At 40.2% G+C, this 19,291-nt stretch overlaps 1 protein-coding gene across 1 annotated transcript; it reads left to right on the top strand.

Annotated features, from left to right (window-relative positions):
- The first annotated feature begins 495 nt into the window (after positions 1–495).
- ADHFE1 (alcohol dehydrogenase, iron containing, 1) lies at positions 496–18,284 on the top strand. The gene is made up of 13 exons (XM_010575913.1): positions 496–539; positions 2,831–2,874; positions 3,041–3,094; positions 4,363–4,517; positions 4,680–4,876; positions 5,281–5,358; positions 6,515–6,620; positions 7,872–8,024; positions 9,180–9,278; positions 10,234–10,312; positions 10,461–10,557; positions 13,757–13,914; positions 17,630–18,284. The coding sequence occupies exons 3-13, from the start codon at positions 3,041–3,043 to the stop codon at positions 17,711–17,713; spliced, it is 1,260 nt and encodes a 419-aa protein (XP_010574215.1). The 5' UTR covers positions 496–539; positions 2,831–2,874; the 3' UTR covers positions 17,714–18,284.
- The last annotated feature ends 1,007 nt before the right edge of the window (positions 18,285–19,291 follow it).

Below are 19,291 nucleotides of genomic sequence, written 5' to 3'. Positions count from 1 at the left end.
CGGCGGCGGGGGCCGGCCTCCTCGCCCGCGGCCGTCCCGGAGCCCGGCAGGGCCGCCCGTGAGGCCGCTGGTTTTCCTCCTTTCATCGGCAGGTGCCGGCAGCGGGGCGGGGGGGCGAGGCCGGGCGGTCGCCGCCGCGTTTTGAACGTGAAAAGCAGCGACCGCTCCCTCCCGGGGGTGTCCTAATGCCCCCTCTCTAGCGCTGACCCACTCACCGCCCCCGCCTCGCAGGGGCGGCCGGCTGAGGGCTGGCTACCGGCACCCACCCGTGTTCTGCCGTAGGTGGGACCCCCCCGGCTGCCGGCCTGCCGCTCCCCTGGGCCCCGGGGGTGGGCCGGGCCTCCTCCGCACCCTGGCTCCGCTGCCAGGCCTCCGTGGGGTAGGGCGCGGTGAACGGGTGCCGACAGCAGACTTTGGGGCAAGGACGGATTCGGTTTTCTGCTTTAGCTTTTCCTTTTAACAACGCCTTTTTTTTTTTTTTTTTTTTTCCCTTTTCCCTAGATGTCGGTGCCCGAGCCATTGCCACACCTATTCCCAAGGTAAGACTTAATTCATGTCGCCAAAATAGTTCTGTAGGAGACCATGACCCCATAGCGCCGTACACATCAGTGTAACCTGGGCAGAGGGTGCAGGTGACAGGTAGGAAAGAGAACAGTTTAAAGCATAAGGTAAGCAGTCTGTTGGTTTGCAGCTGTACAACTATAGTGGTTGTTGTCAGAGAGATTCACTGTTTCCATGTAAGCCACAACTAACGCATCCTCTCCCTCCCTCCCCTTGCCGTGAGGCAAGCTGATCAGAAATTTGCTATGGCTGCTACTACTGCTGTCATCACCTGAGCCATCTCAACTTTAGATCTGCTTTCAAAGGGAAAAATATGCATCTGGTACATGAGAAAAGAAACAGGAAGCATTATGAATAACAAGGAGCTATTCACAAAGGTCTGCTTTGGCTTGGGGAATGTAATCTCCATAGGCTTTTTATACAGCCAGTCCCAAGAACACAGCTCACTTAGGCCAGGTTGTTGCTCGCCTGTAAGAGCAGGTGAGCTGCGCCAAGTGACCAAGTCACCCCAGGAGGAGTTTCTGTTTGCATTGACTGTAGGGAGTCTTTTGGGATAGCTGTCTGTGTGCTGGTCAGTGTCCAGGTCCAATAAAAATTAGTATTTTGGGCCATAATTTCAGCAGTGTGTAATTCTGAGAGGCTTGGTTTCACGTGCTTTACTTAAGACACTTTTTAAAGAATTACCATTGCCATTTTACATGTGGAAAAGCTAATATATGTTCAGATACATATTTTGCCCAAGACCATCGTACAGCAAGACAATAATAGCGCAGCTGAGAAGCAGAATCTCTTTCTTCTGCTTGTCTGCTTGATGACCTACACAGTCAATTCAAACTAAGCCCTTGTTAAATAGAAGTCTTAATTAAGAATCCTCTCTGTAAGTTTTAGGCAGCAATTGAGTCTGTAATGTAGCGAGATAGTATCAGTTCGGTAAGTCTCTAAATAGTGGGAATTGATGTAACAGTGACTGTAGCAGAAAAATGTTCATTGTGTTTCTTGACTGTTTGAAGAAATAGTACAGTTTTTGAACTTGGTAAAATTCTTCCTGGAAGTTAAGTTTGGCTCAAGAATATAACAGCAGGGCACCTATTATACTATCAGAAAGCAAGAGAGTAAATGGCTTGGACATGTTCTTAGCCTGTCAAATTAATGACTGGGAGTACAGCAGACTCAAACTCAGGAGAGGTCAAACATGTACAGCCTGGCAAGACATGGCAATGAAAGACCTGATAGCAGCTGGCCTGGGCTTGAATAGAAAGTGCATAAAGGATTTTAATACATCTATCTGTTACTGTCGTGGGTCAGTGCTTCAGTGCACCCCAGAGTGTCTGTAAGACTCATTATCATGGCCTCACTCATTGGATCTGAATCCAAATCACATATTTTCAATTAATATAGCAGACAGAAGGCATGACTTCAGCAGGAAGAGCAGAATGCCTCATCTGATCTTTTCTTGGAGAAGAATGGGCAGTTTCAGTTGATGCAGTTTGCCTCACTGTGTGGCAAAATCAGGATATGCAAGAAATAGAGAGTTCTGTAGAAATTCATGCAAGAATGACATGGCAGAGAGAGGATGTGACTGAAATACTATATTTATTAATATCTTCTGTCTTCTACTAAATAAAGTTGATAGTGACACACTGATTCTTATTAAAATTCTGTTTATTATTAGCAATGCATGCAGTTTCTTAATTTTCAAGCAAGCAATTCAGTTTCACCTGCAAGTTTAGGACTAGGCAGAAGTAAGAAGAAGTGTAAACACCTGTTAGTATAACTCTCACACGTACAAAAGATGCTCTCTATCCGGACGCATATGGAGGATGTCTCATGAATTTGTCTTAAAAGTTGTTCTGAAGGTTATCATGTAGCCCCTACACATTTGTAACACCTCTCAACCTGTATGTAGCAGCCTGTATGCTCTGCAGATACTCCATTTGACTTATCATGTGCTGTTCTGGTCTTGGCAGACTGCAAACAAATTCTCATGCAAACTTCCTGCTAACTTAGTTTTTATAAGAAGGATTTATCCTTGAAAGAAGGAGAAAACACACTTGTTTTGCTGAATTGTGTAAATCAAATCAAGTACTTGGATCACTTAATCTCACAAACAACAAGGGATGAAATGGGTAACCTATACACAGACAAGCCAAGATGACCTGTGCAAAGTATTAGTGATTTTAAAAGCAAAGTAATCTGTCAACTCTAGTATTGAGATACAGATATAAGTCACTTTTTGATCCCTAATTTTACTGTTTCATTTCCATTCCAGTCCCTGAACGGCCTACCCTGGGAAATACAGACTATGCATTTGAGGTAGATTTAATAATAAAATACATCTGATTTAAAAGTAGTATTTTGTATACTTCCAAATATGTCATTTAACAAATATTTACATTAGTAAATATCTATATTTCACTTTGCTTGGAACTAGATGCCATTTCTCCATTTTTCCAGAAAAAATACGTTCTTTTTTCTGTAGATGGCTATTTCGAACATCCGATATGGAGAAGGAGTTACTAAAGAGATTGGCATGGTAAGCCTCCGTAGTGTAAGTCCATCACTGGTGAAAAGTTATTTTCTAAAGGGCTGCTGGTGCTATCAATCCGTTTTATAAGGAAAAGCTTATACACGGTGCATCTGAATCTCCATTGCTTTGCAGTGTGTGTAGCCATATATACCAGTGTAAAAAGGCGGAAAATACTGCTGGGTAAAGAACAGAAGCATGTTACATCAATGTTGCTGTGGTATAAGTGAGTACAGGAAATGCAGCTTAGTGGGTCATTAGATTGTTGATGATTTGCCAGGATTATGCAACAATATTTTTCTCTGACAGGGGATTTAATTCAAAAAGTTTTGAATCGTGGTGACTCACCAGGATTTTCTCAAGATCACTTTCATCTCTTCTAGTGCTCATTAAAATGAATCAGAGACTTTCCATTAAATTAGGTGGATAGTCATTCAGCTCTGAGTTTGCACTGTGAAAATGTAGAATTTTTGTTTCAGCAGTGTGAGATGATTCACCTGAGTACATTGCTCCAGTTTGCCTTTATCATTGCATTTTTTCATTTATCATTTTTTCCTCTCTTCTTGGCATTTATGGCATTAACAGTTCTCTCTTTCATTTGCAAATTTGTAAAGTAAATTAATAGTCAGATAGTAAATGAAGTTAGGCAGAACTTCTGTCTTTAAACAGCATTAGGATTATTTAGAATTGCATGTATTGATTGTATAGCTATTGTGACAATTAATTTAGCAAAGGTTAGGAAGTAGTATTATTTTTCTTCTTTCTGCCACCTTATTTTGATTTTTCATCAGTAAATTGATATTCTGTATTAAATTTTCAAGATTTTAATGCCATGCTTAGGTAGTCAGTTAGGGGAGACCTAACCTTTGGAAAAGCCTTTTTATGTCACAGGAATTGTGTAAGAAAAAGATATTTCAAAAAAATACTTTACATTTTACTGAAGTCTTAAGTGGTTACACATGGTTTTCACTTGTTCAACATCTTTATCATTAGTTGTCTTCTATCATAAGACTTCAACTATATGTTTGGCAGCTTTATTCTGTTTTCTGCATCCTACTATGTATGTGGTTAATCCTCTTTTTCTTTAGCTGATACTGTTTCAAAGATTTTACAGTAACCAACTATTTTGAGGTTGGGTTTTTTATTATTATTAAATAAATATTTATAATAATATAAATAATAATAATAATAAATCAGTTGATTTGGATTAGTTTTTAAATAGTTCAGTGTGTGATTTTATACCAGTTGTTTGTTTTTTAACTTCATTGTTATCGTAGGACCTGCAGAATCTTGGTGCTAGAAGAGTTTGTTTGATGACAGATAAAAACCTCTCCCAACTCCCTCCTGTAAATGCAGTATTGAATTCCCTGGCAAAATATAGTATAAACTTTCAGATGTATGATAACGTCCGGGTGGAACCAACAGACCAAAGGTACTACTTCTGACAGTGCGCTTCTCCGACTAGTGCCTAGGCTCTTGCAGCATGCCATACAGCTGTTTAAACACGTCCTTGTGACCTGTACACTGGTCTTAATAGTTATTTTCTCTATGTGCTGCTTTTCTCCTAATTGGAAAGCTTTTCTTGTTTTCCAAGTTTCCTGGATGCCATTAAATTTGCTAAAAAGGGAGAGTTTGATGCCTATGTTGCTGTTGGAGGTGGGTCTGTAATAGACACTTGTAAAGCTGCCAACCTGTATGCGTCCAGCCCTACATCAGACTTCCTGGATTACGTCAATGCTCCTATTGGGAAAGGGAAGCCTGTCACTGTGCCCCTCAAGCCACTTATTGCAGGTAAAGCAGGAGGGGGTGGAGAGTGAGAGCTAGGAGAAGGGGACTCAGTCTACACTCTGTATGATATTTCTACTGAAATCAGTTTACCACAACTCATTCACTTTCCTGTGGGCTTACTTGTCCTCTAGCTGTAGTCAGCAGCAATTTTGCTGTTTACTTCAGTGGAAGTAAAATCACAGTTTTTGTCATTAGTTAGTCTTGTTTAGCTGAGTTTGACTCCTTTTACTGAGAAAAGAGATCAAAGTGGCAGTTTCTCTTTGACCTGTTGGCTCCGGATTAGGGATACCTCTGAGATTTCCTGGATCTTCTATTTTTGGTGGCATTACTACTATGTTTTTATTTATTTAGTTTGCAATATTATGTATTACTTACTATTTGTTGTTATCCCCATTCTTCCTTTTAAGTTCCTACGACAGCTGGAACTGGAAGTGAAACCACTGGTGTTGCCATTTTTGACTTCAAAGAACTAAAAGTAAAAACTGGTGAGGTGGTTTTTTTTTTTGTCTGCTATTCAAGACAATTGCTTTTCCAATATCTTCATTATTTCCCTGACTTGAAAGAAGGGGATACTGCATGTCATTTCAGGTGTCATTTCATTTGATTCAGCTGCCACAGGCAAATTTGAAGAGCTTAAAGGTTTCCTCCTTAAATTAAATTTATAGCATATTAACATAATGAAATACCTATGTAATACAGTGGATTATAGTTTGAAGACAAAACAGGAAACTAAAATCTTTCAAGTCCTTAAATGGCAGAAAATGTTAATTGCAAAGGAAATTTCTACTTACATTCAGGGTCAACCAACTGTTCCTTATTTCCGTTGGATTTTTCTTTCTGCTTTTAAGACTTCTGTTTCTTTGTTGTGTAATTGCAACCAAATGTTCCTTTTCCTGACTTTTGAAACATCAGGCCTGAGATGCTGTGCAAGTGAGGGGCACTGTCTTCCTTTGGCCTTTTCATCCCTGGCAAATAAAGATTAAGGCTAAAATGTCATCTTAAGCTTCGTAGCTGTTTTGAGGTTTTACTTCTAAATATGTGGATTTGATATGCTACACAGTCTACAGTACTTGGGACCCAAAGGGTGTGCTAAGGGGTTCTGACCATAGCTCAAGAGTTTTCTAGTCTATATGTAGTCAATCAGTCTGTGTCTGTCTGTTTATATGTCTCTCTCTCTCTCAAAGCTACATCTGTGTCCCCTTAACCAAAATTTGAAGGCATGGTTATTACAGATGCTGAAGCAGCAATTAGCAATAGCAATTGATTGTAGACACAAACCAGTCTTGCCCTTCGATTGTTCACAAAAGGTACAAATCTAAGAATACTATTGCAGATGCCATTCAGCACAGAAATTTCGAAAGTATAGGCTGCTCAGGGAGGCTTACAAGTGGAGAGAGAACATTGTCTGGTATGATTCACTTCAGGCAAAAGTCTCAAATCATGTAACTCTCTTACAGGGACTTCGTCATCAATAAGACTTGCATTCATAGATACTTCTTACTCTTCCTTCTCTCTCTGCTTTTATCTTCATAGTTTCGAATCATTTCCCCTCATTATTGTTATGTTTTGAACATTAAGCTTGTCTTGTCCTATTTTGTTGCAAAAAATCTTTAACTCATTTTCCTCATTTACATATTGCAGGTATTGCTTCAAGAGCCATTAAGCCAACATTAGGCATCATTGATCCTTTACACACGCTGTCTATGCCTGAGCGAATAGTGGCCAACAGTGGCTTTGATGTGCTTTGGTGAGTTTTCTGTATAGGTTGCTGCTTGAATTTATTACAATTTTGTGTTTTTACTATGATGATTGCAGAAAAAATGTATTTTAGGAGCAGGAACGGATGATCTTTTTTCTCCCTTTCCTGTTGTTAAGGTGGTCTCTGTTATACTTTCCTCTTACTTAATTTCACTACCTCCCTGAGAATGTATGGAAACAAATCACTTGTTTGCAGAAATTTTAATGTTTTTGCAGTGCACTGGAGAAACCGTTTACTTCCAGGATGGTTGTTGTCAGGGGAGACAGTCCCGGTGTCCCTTTTTAAGAGATCATATAGATGATTAATCACAATTGTGACGGCATTTAGCATGTCTCACAGACATGGCAGGGAATAGAGAACAAGGATTTTCTAATAAAAGCCATGATGTGTCAACAAAAATTTGTGAAGGCTTGTGGGATGCTGGCAGGTCTCAGCCCAATTATGACCATCCTTAGAACCTCTCTCATAATTTGCTTTTCACTTGGCACAAAATTTTCTTCATCTTAAACCCACAGCTTTTAACTGCACAAAACGCATGGAAGTTTCTATTTCGAGGGCCAGAGCTTACTTTGCTTTTGGGTGCTGTGTATATTGAAGTAATAGATGTATAATGAAACTGTGATTTCTCAAGCTTGGTGAAGTGTCCTGAACTGCCATGTCTGTAATGGAATTGAGGCATTTTTTCATAAATGGAAATGGTTTGTCTGTAGTTTTGTACATCCAAATGTTGCAATGTAGGTGGTGCCCCTTTCTTTATGTTGTCAGATTCACGAGTATCTGGGAGATGCAACTGTTGGCAGTTCTGCTTAGCGTAAATATACTCCTCATTTTTTAAAGGTCAATACTTGTAAAAGAAAGGTAGCTTACAGTGCTTCCAGTGCTAAAGCCTCTTATTGTTCCTGTCATACAGAAAGGAAGTGCACCCATTGCAGATGTACAGTGCTCTTCAGTGAAAAGCATTACACCCTAGGATGGCAGTTCATCCAATCTAACTTTAAGCATGGTGTGAGCTGGTAGATTGTGGATGTGTTTGGATTGCCTTCTATGTGTTTGTTGGAAAGTGAAGGGCTCTGGAGGTGCCCGCCCACCATTCTCCCAGTTGTGTATGAGATTGTGTTTCTATTTTTGGCAACTGTTAAACACTGGAAGTAAATAAGAAGAACCTGCATTCAAGGGACAGCAAGGCAGTAAAATGGAGCTCTCCCACTTAAATAATGCATTTTTAAATCTTTCTTTTAGCCATGCTCTAGAATCGTACACTGCTCTTCCTTACAACATGCGCAGTCCCTGCCCTTCAAATCCAATCAACCGACCAGCTTACCAAGGCAGCAATCCCATCAGTGATGTCTGGGCTGTTCATGCTCTGCGCATTGTGGCTAAATATTTGAAAAGGTAATAGGTTTAACAGCCACCTCCCTCACAGTATGTTCAGTCTTCAGTGCCCAAAAAGGGATGCTTAGAAGAACTTGAATTTTAGGCTAAAATAAGGGAAACTGCTACATTAAACCTTCATTTTCTACCCTGGATTTCTCTTAAATAAAGCAAAAATTTTTTCAAATAAAATTGAAAGTAAAATTAGGGTTACTAGGTTGTCTTGATGAGGTAGCTTTTTAATGCCTCTGTGAATCTTATAAAATAAGTCCTCAGTAAAAGGTATTTCAAGCTGCTCAGTTAATATGGGAGCAGCATTCACATATTTTTTCAAGAATCCTCTTTCTGTGACAGTATAAGGGAAATGTGTAACAAAATGAACAAAATACTGCTGGTGTAATTTCTGTGACCTTGAGTGTAAATTAAGATACTTCCATCAAGAAGGTAACCACATGCACTTATGAATGTGCAAAATTATGCATTTACTGAAAACTAGTTCATACTTATAAGACCTTCAATTTAGATTAAGTTTTGACTTAACTGGGAGTGCATTTTGATCCCTACCAATAAAGTTTTAGCCTGTATATAGCTTTTGTATACCATGTGCACTTCTATTAAAGATCAATGTGGGGTTTTTGTAAAAGACTCTTTACAGTACCTAGCCAGTCAAAGTAGTTGTTTATTGTTCCTGTGGAATCTATTCATGAGACTTTTTCTCCATGTTGTCAAACTACACAAGCAGTCTCATGCATAGGAAGGCAAGGAACCCTGTCCTCTTCCCACACAGATGATGGGGTCCAGACCACCACTTACTAATGAGATGGTGAGAAAGCTGGAGTGATCTTGGAGCCATACATAGGATTGCCAAAGCTCCTAAGTAGAATTGTTTAAACCACCACTGAGGTGAAAATAGCCAAATTCACTCTATTTACTCAGGTTTTAGAAAAGTGAAAGGAAACTTGCCCTTCACTCAACCAGTTTGGTCTACTTACTGATCCAGAAGCAGGGTTGCTCTCTGACTGAAGTGCGAATTGATCCTATTTCCAGCATTTTTATCTCAGCTCATCTTAGAGGTTTTTATATATCTGTCCATAAAGAAGCCCTCTCTCCCTTTTCTATCCTGAATTACCAATCCACTTGTGAATTCACTGATACTGTTGTCTCCATGGTGCACAGAGCCATCAGAAACCCTGAAGACTGTGAAGCAAGAGCCAACATGCACCTAGCAAGTGCTTTTGCTGGTATTGGCTTTGGCAATGCTGGTGTCCATCTCTGGTGAGTACAGGAACATATTAACCCCATCTGAGGTCAGCTTCTAGCCAGTGTTTGTTTCAGGTTGTCAAAGACATCACTGCCTTTGTTGCTGAATATATAGTAAGACATTGTAGCCTGGCCTGTGATGCAGGGGGAGCCGTGTGTTGTGAGAAATTGATGGGGTCTTGGCATTTATATGTATGAGGATTGTGTATTCTGGCTTGTGATACTCAAATACAATCACGTGAAAAATACAAATCATGACCTGCTTTACCTTCTTTAATAGTAAAAACTACAGTTTGAAAAAAAAAAAAACATCAATGGCATTTAAAATGTTGGATTTCATGCCAGCTGTTCTGCAGTGAGACAGCAATGAGGTAATCTTGTGCTATTCCTGAACTGATGCAATTGTCTGTAAGTTTGTCTGTGGGGTAAGCATTCAGCAGGCTGAAATGAGCTGTGATTAATATTGCAAGGCAATGTAGTTTCATATGGGTGAAAATCTCAGAGAAGCAAAGTCTAAGCCTGATTTGTGTGGATAAGTTATTAGCCATCATTCTCTTTGGAGAACTTCCTTTCATTCCTGTTGTTTGAGCAAATCCACTCTTTCATTATGCTTTAAAATTAATGTTTATTTTTCTCAGGCAGTGTGATTAGGTAGGGATGCAGATTATGCTATTTTTGGTATATCTGTATTACTTCAGTAACTGAGCATCTTTCAGTCTAGTCAGTGGAGTAATATAACTTCACACTCACAAAGTAAGGAAGTACTGGTTTTTACAGCTAAATCCCTAAGGTGCAGAGGGTTGAGGGTTGTCTGTACCTAATATCCATACCATACCCATACCTAAATACCTTTGGAGTATCTGTACCTAAGAGACTTGCATTCAGAAGACTGACTGCACAAGGGACTGAACACAAATTTTCCAAATACCAGGAGAGCTGCCCTAACCACTTTCTCTCTACTCTGTTCCAGCCATGGAATGTCTTACCCTATTTCTGGTTTGGTGAAAACTTATAAACCAAAGGATTATAATGTGGATCACTCTTTAGTGGTAAAACTTGGTTTATCTTTGTTTTTGTATTATACATTTCAATTCTCCGTTATCTCACATTAATGAGCATTAAAGCACATTGAAGTTGGAAGTACATGTCCTGTTGATGTGATTTTATTCTTTTTTTCTTTTTTTTTTTTTTCCCCAGCCACATGGCCTTTCTGTGGTTCTGACATCCCCAGCAGTGTTTGCTTTCACAGCACCGATACATCCTGAGCGGCACTTGGAAGCTGCAGAGATACTAGGTAGGAATCTCTATGGGTACAACTTACTCATACAAATGGAATTGTTTCCAAAATGTCTTTTTGGGAGGGAAAAAAAATGTGTGCAAGCAATTGTAGTTGGTTGTTGTGGGGGAGGGTTAAGTTTAAAAAAAAAAAAAGATTCTGGAGCCTGACTGAGTTACACATAATGCAAACTTAGGTAGAATAATGCTAAATTTTTATACCAGATGATGTAGTTAGAGAAGCAAGCTGGAGAAATCTGCTTCTTGGCTAGAAAACTGGACAGCTGAAATTAACTGTACATCTGTTACAAATCAGGAGGGAGTAGCTGTAATTGGCTCCTCTCTTGTTGCTTTATGGAGAGTAGTTACTTTAGAGTAGATACCATAAACCAAACAAGTACTCAGGTGCATCTGTTAGCTAAAAGGAAGCATTTTGCCTAACAAGTTCCCTGCTGTGGCAATGAATTAGGACAGAGTGATGTTCTGCATCACTCCTGCTCTTTTTTCCGTGGCACACAGCTGTAGGTTTTGGTCTTTCTAATGTAGGCCTAAGCTTATTTATAGGTGTTGGAATTTCTCAGTGGACGATGTCAAGGGAAAGTGTGGAGTAGCTATTCTGTGGACACATCTGTGATGGCTGAGAAGTGGGTTAATGAACAAAGTGGCCTTTTCTGCTTCTTAGCAGAATAAAAGTAAATGCTGCAAGCTGACAGCTCATTTAAAGGTTACCTTTTCATACAGTGCTTTGTTATCTGTGCAGCCCATCACCAGAAGGCGTCCTAGAGAAAGGATACCTCTTCATTGCACCCTCAGCATGGCTGAGTGTAATAAACTAGCTTTCAGTGATGTAATCTTGGAGCTGTTAGCAGTCTAGCTGTGACAGCATGGTTCTGTGATGGGCTAATTTATTTATATCTAATGTCAGGTTTTTTGTCTGCAGTAGACTTTGTGTTGTGGCTAAACTGCTGCTAATACCTATGCTCGCTAATAAGCAATCACATTCACATGCACAACAGTATAAAGAGTAGAGAGAAAGTGGTTAGGGCAACTTTTCTGGTATTTGGAAAATTTGTGTTCAGTCCCTTGTATGGTCAGCCTTCTGTATGCAAGTCACAGCAATGTAGTCACATGTATGACTTCCTTGTATAAGTAATCGGAAAGCATTGTGGGTTTCAAGAAAGAGTGGGACTTTTATATAGACAGTGAAAATATCACAGTATTTTGAAGAGAATGTAAAACAACATGGTCAGAAAAACTACACTGGGGGAAAATTCTGTTTATTTTATAAATGTTGTCTATGAGGTTGTTCAGCCTTCCTCTGAAGTATGCAGTCCTGCCTATGGTCAAAACCAGAACACAAACCTGGCTGGAATCATATACTAAGGTACAAAATGTCTGTGTTCCTACAGCAATAACACACAACTCAAAGTAGACTAAGGAAATGTTTCTGGATAACTGGCCAGCACAGCATATCAGAGAATTTGAATTCTGGCTCCTTGATTTTAAAACAAGTGGTTGAAAAGCAGTTCCTTTAGGGTTTGTGGTATGAACTGCTACCATAAATTCTGTTTCTAAAAGCTCTGTTAATTTTCTCAGTAGAAATTTAAACTACGTTATTGTCTGCCTTGCTGTAAAGGGACTCTGCCGAAAACATGTCACGTGGAGTTGAATTTGTTAATTCCCACCTGGGGTGTTTACTTCTGATTCCAGTCCAGAGTCCAACTGACTACAGTAGCTGATTCAAATCTGTCATGTTGCCAAATGCAATGACTAAGAAGGTATTTTATGACATGAAGCAGGTTACTAAATAGTTATTTTGTGTGTATGTACAACTGTGAATTTGGGTACAGCCTGAAAAAGCTTAATACCTCCCTGGGTGGATTCTTAAACAGTTGAAATAGGTGTGCATGTGGCCAGAAAATTTCAAAGTGCAATCAAAGACTGAGGTATGATTTAAGTTGAGCAAAAAGAAAGTACTTGAACTACAGCAATATTTTAAAACTGCCCTTCACATTTACCATCATTTTTTTCCCATCCTCCCTTTCCCTTTTACTTTACTATCTGAAGATACTGGATTTATGTCCCAGTTACTCTTCTACAGCAAAACCCAGGATAAACTCGGACTGCATGGCATAATCACAATAGCATAAGACTTTGTACAAGACTTGTCATACCTTGTTTATCAATTTCTCCCAGGCATTATCTACTACAGTACTGCCAGTCTTACTACCCGAATATCTGAGCTCCTCAAATGAGCTGGTTGGTTTCCTCTTCACTTAACCCCCTTTGAATGTTACACTGAACTGCATGAGGATCACAGAAAATATTTTTCCTGTAGCTATGTTGTGCTCTTACTCATCTCTCAGTATGGTGCTTGGACCTAACATAGTTCTGGTGTAACATCATTGATGTTACACAGAGAACAAATTTAGCTCAGCTTATGTGGAAAAGAAATCATGTGGAGGAACCTGTGTCTTCTATCTGGACATGTTTTTATTACTACTTTTAAATAAGTCCTGAGCATTCATTGAAGAAGGGGAAGCAAGCTATTCTGTAAGAAATATTGGTAATCTTTCATTTTATATTGATGCTATCGTTACTGTTCAGTAGATGTTTCAAAGATACCAGTTCCTCCTCTTCAGTTCTACATTATCCTACACAAGTCAGCACATACTCAAATAGCATTAAGTTTAGGATTTACTTAACCCCTTCAACACTGCCCTGCCATCTCCTGTCTTTCTCAGCCTGTATGCTCTAGTCCTGTCTTTGAATGTGTAATTGAACAGAATAGTCGGTGGTTTCCATGTCCTCTAGATGTCAGCAAACTCAAGGCCTTAAAATAAAGTTAGCATTTGGCACACTGTCCATAAAAATAAATACCATTGACGTTCATGCGTTAGCGTCCGTCTTCCCAGCAGTTAGTCAGACTGAAAATGTTTCTCCCTGTAGGCACAGAGGGAAAGGAAGTTAACCTCATGTGGCAGTTAGTCTTTCTGGCAGCAGTTACCTACTTCTCCTGATCTTGTTTTATTTCACCTTTTACAAACTATTCCAACCGTAAAGTGAAGACTGATTCCTCTTTTTGCTTCATGCTGCTTTTAGGGCAGTGACTGTTGTGTATGGATATGTATTCAGCTGATATTATGATTAAATTAAGTCCAGAACAGGCTTCCTCCGCTCTCTCCACCCTACAGTCAAGGCATTATGTCTTATTTTAGGAGCTGACATCCGCACTGCCAGAATCAAAGATGCAGGGTTTATTTTGGCAGACACGCTCCGGAAATTCCTATTTGATCTGAATGTTGATGATGGCTTGGCTGCAATTGGTTATTCTAAAGCAGACATCCCTGCATTAGTCAAAGGCACTCTGCCTCAGGTAAGACAAAGCAAAACAGTTTTTCTTGTCAAATAAAATAGAACAGATTTTTGAAACAACAGAATTGTTTCTTTTCAAGCAAATGTTATTTCTAGGTTTACATGAAAACAATTAAAGTGGAGAAAATTATGGATAGTCAACTGGTATTTTGTTTCTCTGCACAGTTTAGGTTTTTCTTTTCAGTGAGATGGAGTGCATGCTGCAGTCTGTTCTTCACATGGGTTCAGAAAGAATGGCTAGGTGTTTGGTTGGGTTTTTTTAATGTTACATTTTTTTAAAAGGAGGATGTTTTTCATAGACCTTTGATCTTTGTAGAAGATACTGCTTTTTCATAACTATCTCTGTTAATTATGTGTGCGGGATGGGTTATAGATAAAGCCTTAATACCATGTGCTATCTGGTAAGAATGATCAAGCTCACTTTGCATTAAACTTTCCCATATTGAGAAGTTGCACTTTTCTTCCCAGATGGCTTTTTTGTTCCATTGACCCCCATCAGAATTTGAAATAAGATCCCCTGGGATGATATAGATTAAACTTGTGATACCCTTTATTGTTTCAGTGCTCACAAAGACACTGCAAAAAGCAACACACCACTCCAAAAGCAAAATCCAGTGTCTTCCTTGTAAAAAGACAGTTTGATTCATGTGCTATGGACTGTTCTGTCTACTTAGGATTTATTTCCACCAAGTAGCAAGGGAAGTAAACGCTACGGAGAAAATGAAAATTTTGTAGGCTGAAAGGTTATTCACTTTTTACAGCACTATTTCTTACCATGTCTAGTTCTTCCCATTCATAAATCCAGAGCAACTTAAAACAGAGGGTAAATATTAATATTCCTGTTTTATACCTGAGAAAATGACACAAAGGTGCAACTATTTAGGATCACACACAACAGAGCAGTGGCAAAGCCAGGAAGAAAACTAAGGTCTCTGAGCACCCATCAAATGGGCTATGCATGTAAATTGTTACGGGGCATTTTGGAGGTTTGTTTTGATAAATATCTTCCTTTAAAACAATTTGGTTTGAATCATCACAACCACATCTCATTGAAGGCATGTTTTGCATAGCTGGGGGAGGCAGAAGGTTCTTCACCAAAAGATGTTGAAGGAGTTGTTTGTTTGTTTGTTAACTTAGCTCAAATTGACTTTTAATTCATTTACTGTCATCTCATGGCATTGATGATTAATTGTACTGTGTAAAATGAGATGACCTAATACTTTCTCAAACCTCAGTTTTGTGTATGAGATGTAACATGATGAAAATGTATTGTTGTTTCTTAGTAGTCCATTATTGCCCACAGAGGTAGTCCATACAGTTTAGTCTTCAGTATATTTTTTCTTTCCATCTTGCAGTAGGCTGTGTCTGGAATACAGCACTGACCCATTCATGTCGGCAAGGCAGTGTGGTGCAGTGGTGATAGCACTAGTAAGTGTGCAGAGTGTATTCCACGCTGCGAAGTGCAGTCTGCAGGAAAACAAAACTAGTTTACTCTGACTGCCAGGATTTAGGATGGGAACTCTGTGGTGACAAACATTTATGCTTGAAGTTAAAACAGAATTTTATTTTCCTTTCTAACTGAGTCTATTGAAATTGATCCTATTTACAGACAGCAGTGAGTCTAGCAAAGAAGATGCTGTCCCAAGGTCTAAGGTGGCCAGCCCTGTAATGGTGTTTGAGGGGAGATGGGGAGGACTGAAAATGAGAGATGGCGGAAGGTTGTTCTTTAGCCCACCCACCCCCTGCAGACATCCAAGAGGCGTCTACAATGGGGCTGAACCACCGATGAGCCTGAAACTGCTCATTTTTGGCACTGGACCAAAATGCGCTGAGTCAGACTGAGAGAGCCGGGGCCTTACTGTCTGGGCACCAGCAAATGTCAGCAGGCTTGTGCAGAGGGAGTGCTGGTGCCTCTGTGTCGAGGCATACAGGAGGAGCATCCGTTTGCAGCCTTCTATCGATATAGCTGGGAAATGCTACAGTCTGTCAGGGTGATCGACTCCTGTCACCCTGTGTGACTTTACAGATAACTCTGTCCATGTTGGTGCACAGGGCTGCAAAACTGTAATTTGGCCCAGAGTGTCCTAATATAAGCCTGATGAATTTACTGAGTACTTGAGCACTGAGTCGTTATATTTTGCATATTGTGAGTCTGAAAAAAAACAACATACTTTTGCCCTAGTGCTGTTTGAATTTTCCATTTTGTTTCAAAACTGCATGGAAGAATCTTAGCCTTTTCTTTGGCTGGATCTGTGTTTGTAGCAGCGCTGGTCGGGGATGGGGAAAGAGGTATCATTTGATTGCTACTGCTGCACCACCAAGGCTTCTCGTGTAGGTAAAGTTATGCACACAAAGCTGCACTTTTCAGACTCGTCACAAGCCATGCTAACCATGCTGATCATGATTATGAACTGTGAATATCTCACAGCTGACTTCCTAGACCAATATTTCACATGTTAAGTTCACAGTGCGGTGGCCTCTTGCTGTGTAACCACATCCAGCCTGTCCACAAATCGCAGCCCCGTGGGTTGAGAGGGAAGTGGAGCGGCTGCAGCATTGCACTGCAGTATTGCCCTGGGTGGTGGTGTGTGCTCCGCTCGGGAGGGCGTCTGAGCCTCGCCTCACCCCAAGGCAGGGGGCTGGAGGAGCCCCTTCCCCAGCATCCTACCTGGTGCATGATGCAAGGCCCTAGTAAGTGACATCCACTGTCTCACATGTGAAAAAGGGCAGGGGCAAATTTAGAGCTTTTACTGGGACAGCCTCTTCCATGAGGGAGATGTTGAAACAGGTTGTAGCAGAAGAAACCCCATCTTGCCAAAATACACCGCATTCACCTAAAGATAACACATTCCTTGTGTAGGCCTGGCCTTTGTCTTTGCAGCTGTTTAACTCTCCCCAATCTTTCAATAAATGTTAAAATCATTGGTTGTTGAAAGCATAAAAGTACTAGTTAGCGTACTCATACTGGTTATGATGTTAGGCCCTTTCAGCTGAGTGTTTCTGCAGTAACTGAATACCTACACTAATACAACTCCTCATCCTCAGTAGCATGGGGCTTTTCTGAATTGCCATCCCTGCCTTTGTGGTTATTTTGTCAAGCAGAGCAGCGACGCATATACCTGAGTTTCATTTCAGTCAGTGGGACTTCAGCACCCGAAAATTCTGTTGAATGACCATCCAAATGAAGACCAACCACAACTGGTTTGTAAAGTGTCAGGCTTTTTATTAAGCCGTTTCACTATCGTCCCTTGCTGTGTCTTTTTTGGAGTCTGAGTTGCAAGCACTGTTTACTCTCCCCATCTACAGCAGTTCCTGGGCTTTCAGAGATGATGTATTTTGAAAATCTTGGTCCCTAAAAACTGAACTCCTAGTTCCAATGCTGGCAAATGAATTTTAATATGGACTGTATTCCTAGGATGATATCCTCCAGTGTACTGACATCTGTGAGTGACAAGACCTATGTTTGAAGTACTTGACTTTGCAACTGAACTGCATTCTAATGTTGCTTCTGTGTATTTAATTATGGGCAATTTTAACTAATATATTCCTGAAAGTACTGTACAGTTGATGATGCTTCAGCCTTAATTACTTGATTACTTATTTGCAAAACCCTGTTATTCTCTGTGCAGGATGTTAGTACAAAGGCGCATAGTTCAGCTACTGTTTGATTAATTTTATTGTAAATTCTGTAATCCAGTTTTTCTTTAATCTTGCAGGAGAGAGTGACTAAACTATCACCACGTCCCCAAACAGAAGAAGACTTATCTGCTCTCTTCGAGGCTTCCATGAAGCTTTATTAGCTTAAACATTTTGTTCTGAAAAGTGTGCTCTATTCTAACACAAAGGTAATTTCTTATAGATATGGCGCTGACTGTTTAGAGAATGGAAGAACGTGGGTGCCTCTGACTTCTGTTCCATTGTACACTGCCAAAAGGTCAAGTAATTCATCTTTAACTAAATAGTGCTTTGAAGTGAATGCTTGACTGGGGTTTTTTCTTGCTCAGTAGTCAGTGGTATTAACTTGCATAAAAGTTGGAGCAGATTTCTCACTTTACTGAAGGCTTTAGAGGTGGTCAAAGGTGGAAAAATGTTTTGAGGGATATTCTAAACCTTTTAGCAAGTTATGGCTTTTATTTAAATTGTCCATGTTTTTTTTTAAAAAGTCATGCTATTCGGGAAATAATTGAGGTAATTTTTAATTAGGGAGGGGGAGTCCCCTGCAGAAGATGTCAGCTTACTGTATTCTGTTCCACTTTATCATCTTTTTACCATCTGGCTTCACTAAGAAGGCTGTTGAACTGGGGTACTTTTTTGTTGTCTGGTTAAGAAAAAACCTACACACTTCATACATGTTTGGAAAAGGCTTCCTGAAAGTTTGCTTTGTGTTAAGATTCTGACATGTATTGTCAGATATTTATCTTTCCTTTTAAGATCTATGTGAAGAGTTCATTGGCAGAGTAAAACCAGAGTAAAGCATGGTCACATGCTCAACACGAGCCACGTAACAGCAGGACATCATCCATCACAGTCATTTTGTCTCTGTGGAGGCAACAGCTCCCTTTTCCTGCTGCGTTCTGTGGAAAGAAGCTATCAACTGTATCTTGCTTCTCTGTGAAGCAATTGCTTCTGCTGAGCTCCTGCAGGTGCTGTCACTCAGAGTGCAGCCACAAGCTTAAGGAAGTGGCAATGTGCTGTGGTTCAATATTAGAACGTGGTGGTGTAGCATATGGCTGCACAGTGCCCCGCTGGGAGCGCTGGTTAAACGTGGGAATGAGTGTGCATGTTCAGAGCAGTTAACCAGCTGTTGACTGTCAACTGAGAAAGGGAAGTGGGAAAGGGAGAAATGAAACTAAAATTTTAATACTATTTTTCTTTTTTTAAAAAGCACACATGGTTGTGTGTACAGTTCATTTAAATCAGATTCTGCTTCATGTTGGACCCTTTCAGCATCTAATTCATGCAGCTACCACAGCACAAGACAAACACAAGGAGAACCCCATAACCTCTGGTGTGCTTATTTCTTTCTGCTAGGAAGGGAGCACTTTTCAGTCACCCCATTGAAGTAGAAGGCTCTATACTTACACCTTTGCATTCTTGTGTTTGTCTGATAAAGCTAGTGCTGTTCTAGAATCTGAGTACAGACGTGTACTGAATATTGACATTGGATCTGTTATCATGCTGTTAAAATAGGTGGATGGATACTGGTTGAAGACTGGAGATTTTGTTTTTAACCACAGAACAGGTTTAGTGGCCGCAGGGACTGCACTGCCAGTATTCCTCAGCCTGTGCTGGGATACACATTTGATTTCCATGTCCTTCTGAATCTTGTCCTCTGCTGAAATTGCCCACAAGAACCTCTGTCACGAAGGCTGATGTTG

Source organism: Haliaeetus leucocephalus, unplaced genomic scaffold, assembly GCF_000737465.1.
Source record: "Haliaeetus leucocephalus isolate CR32 unplaced genomic scaffold, Haliaeetus_leucocephalus-4.0 Scaffold506, whole genome shotgun sequence".
Lineage (NCBI taxonomy): Eukaryota > Metazoa > Chordata > Aves > Accipitriformes > Accipitridae > Haliaeetus > Haliaeetus leucocephalus.
This window is presented reverse-complemented; position numbering and strand designations above follow the sequence as displayed.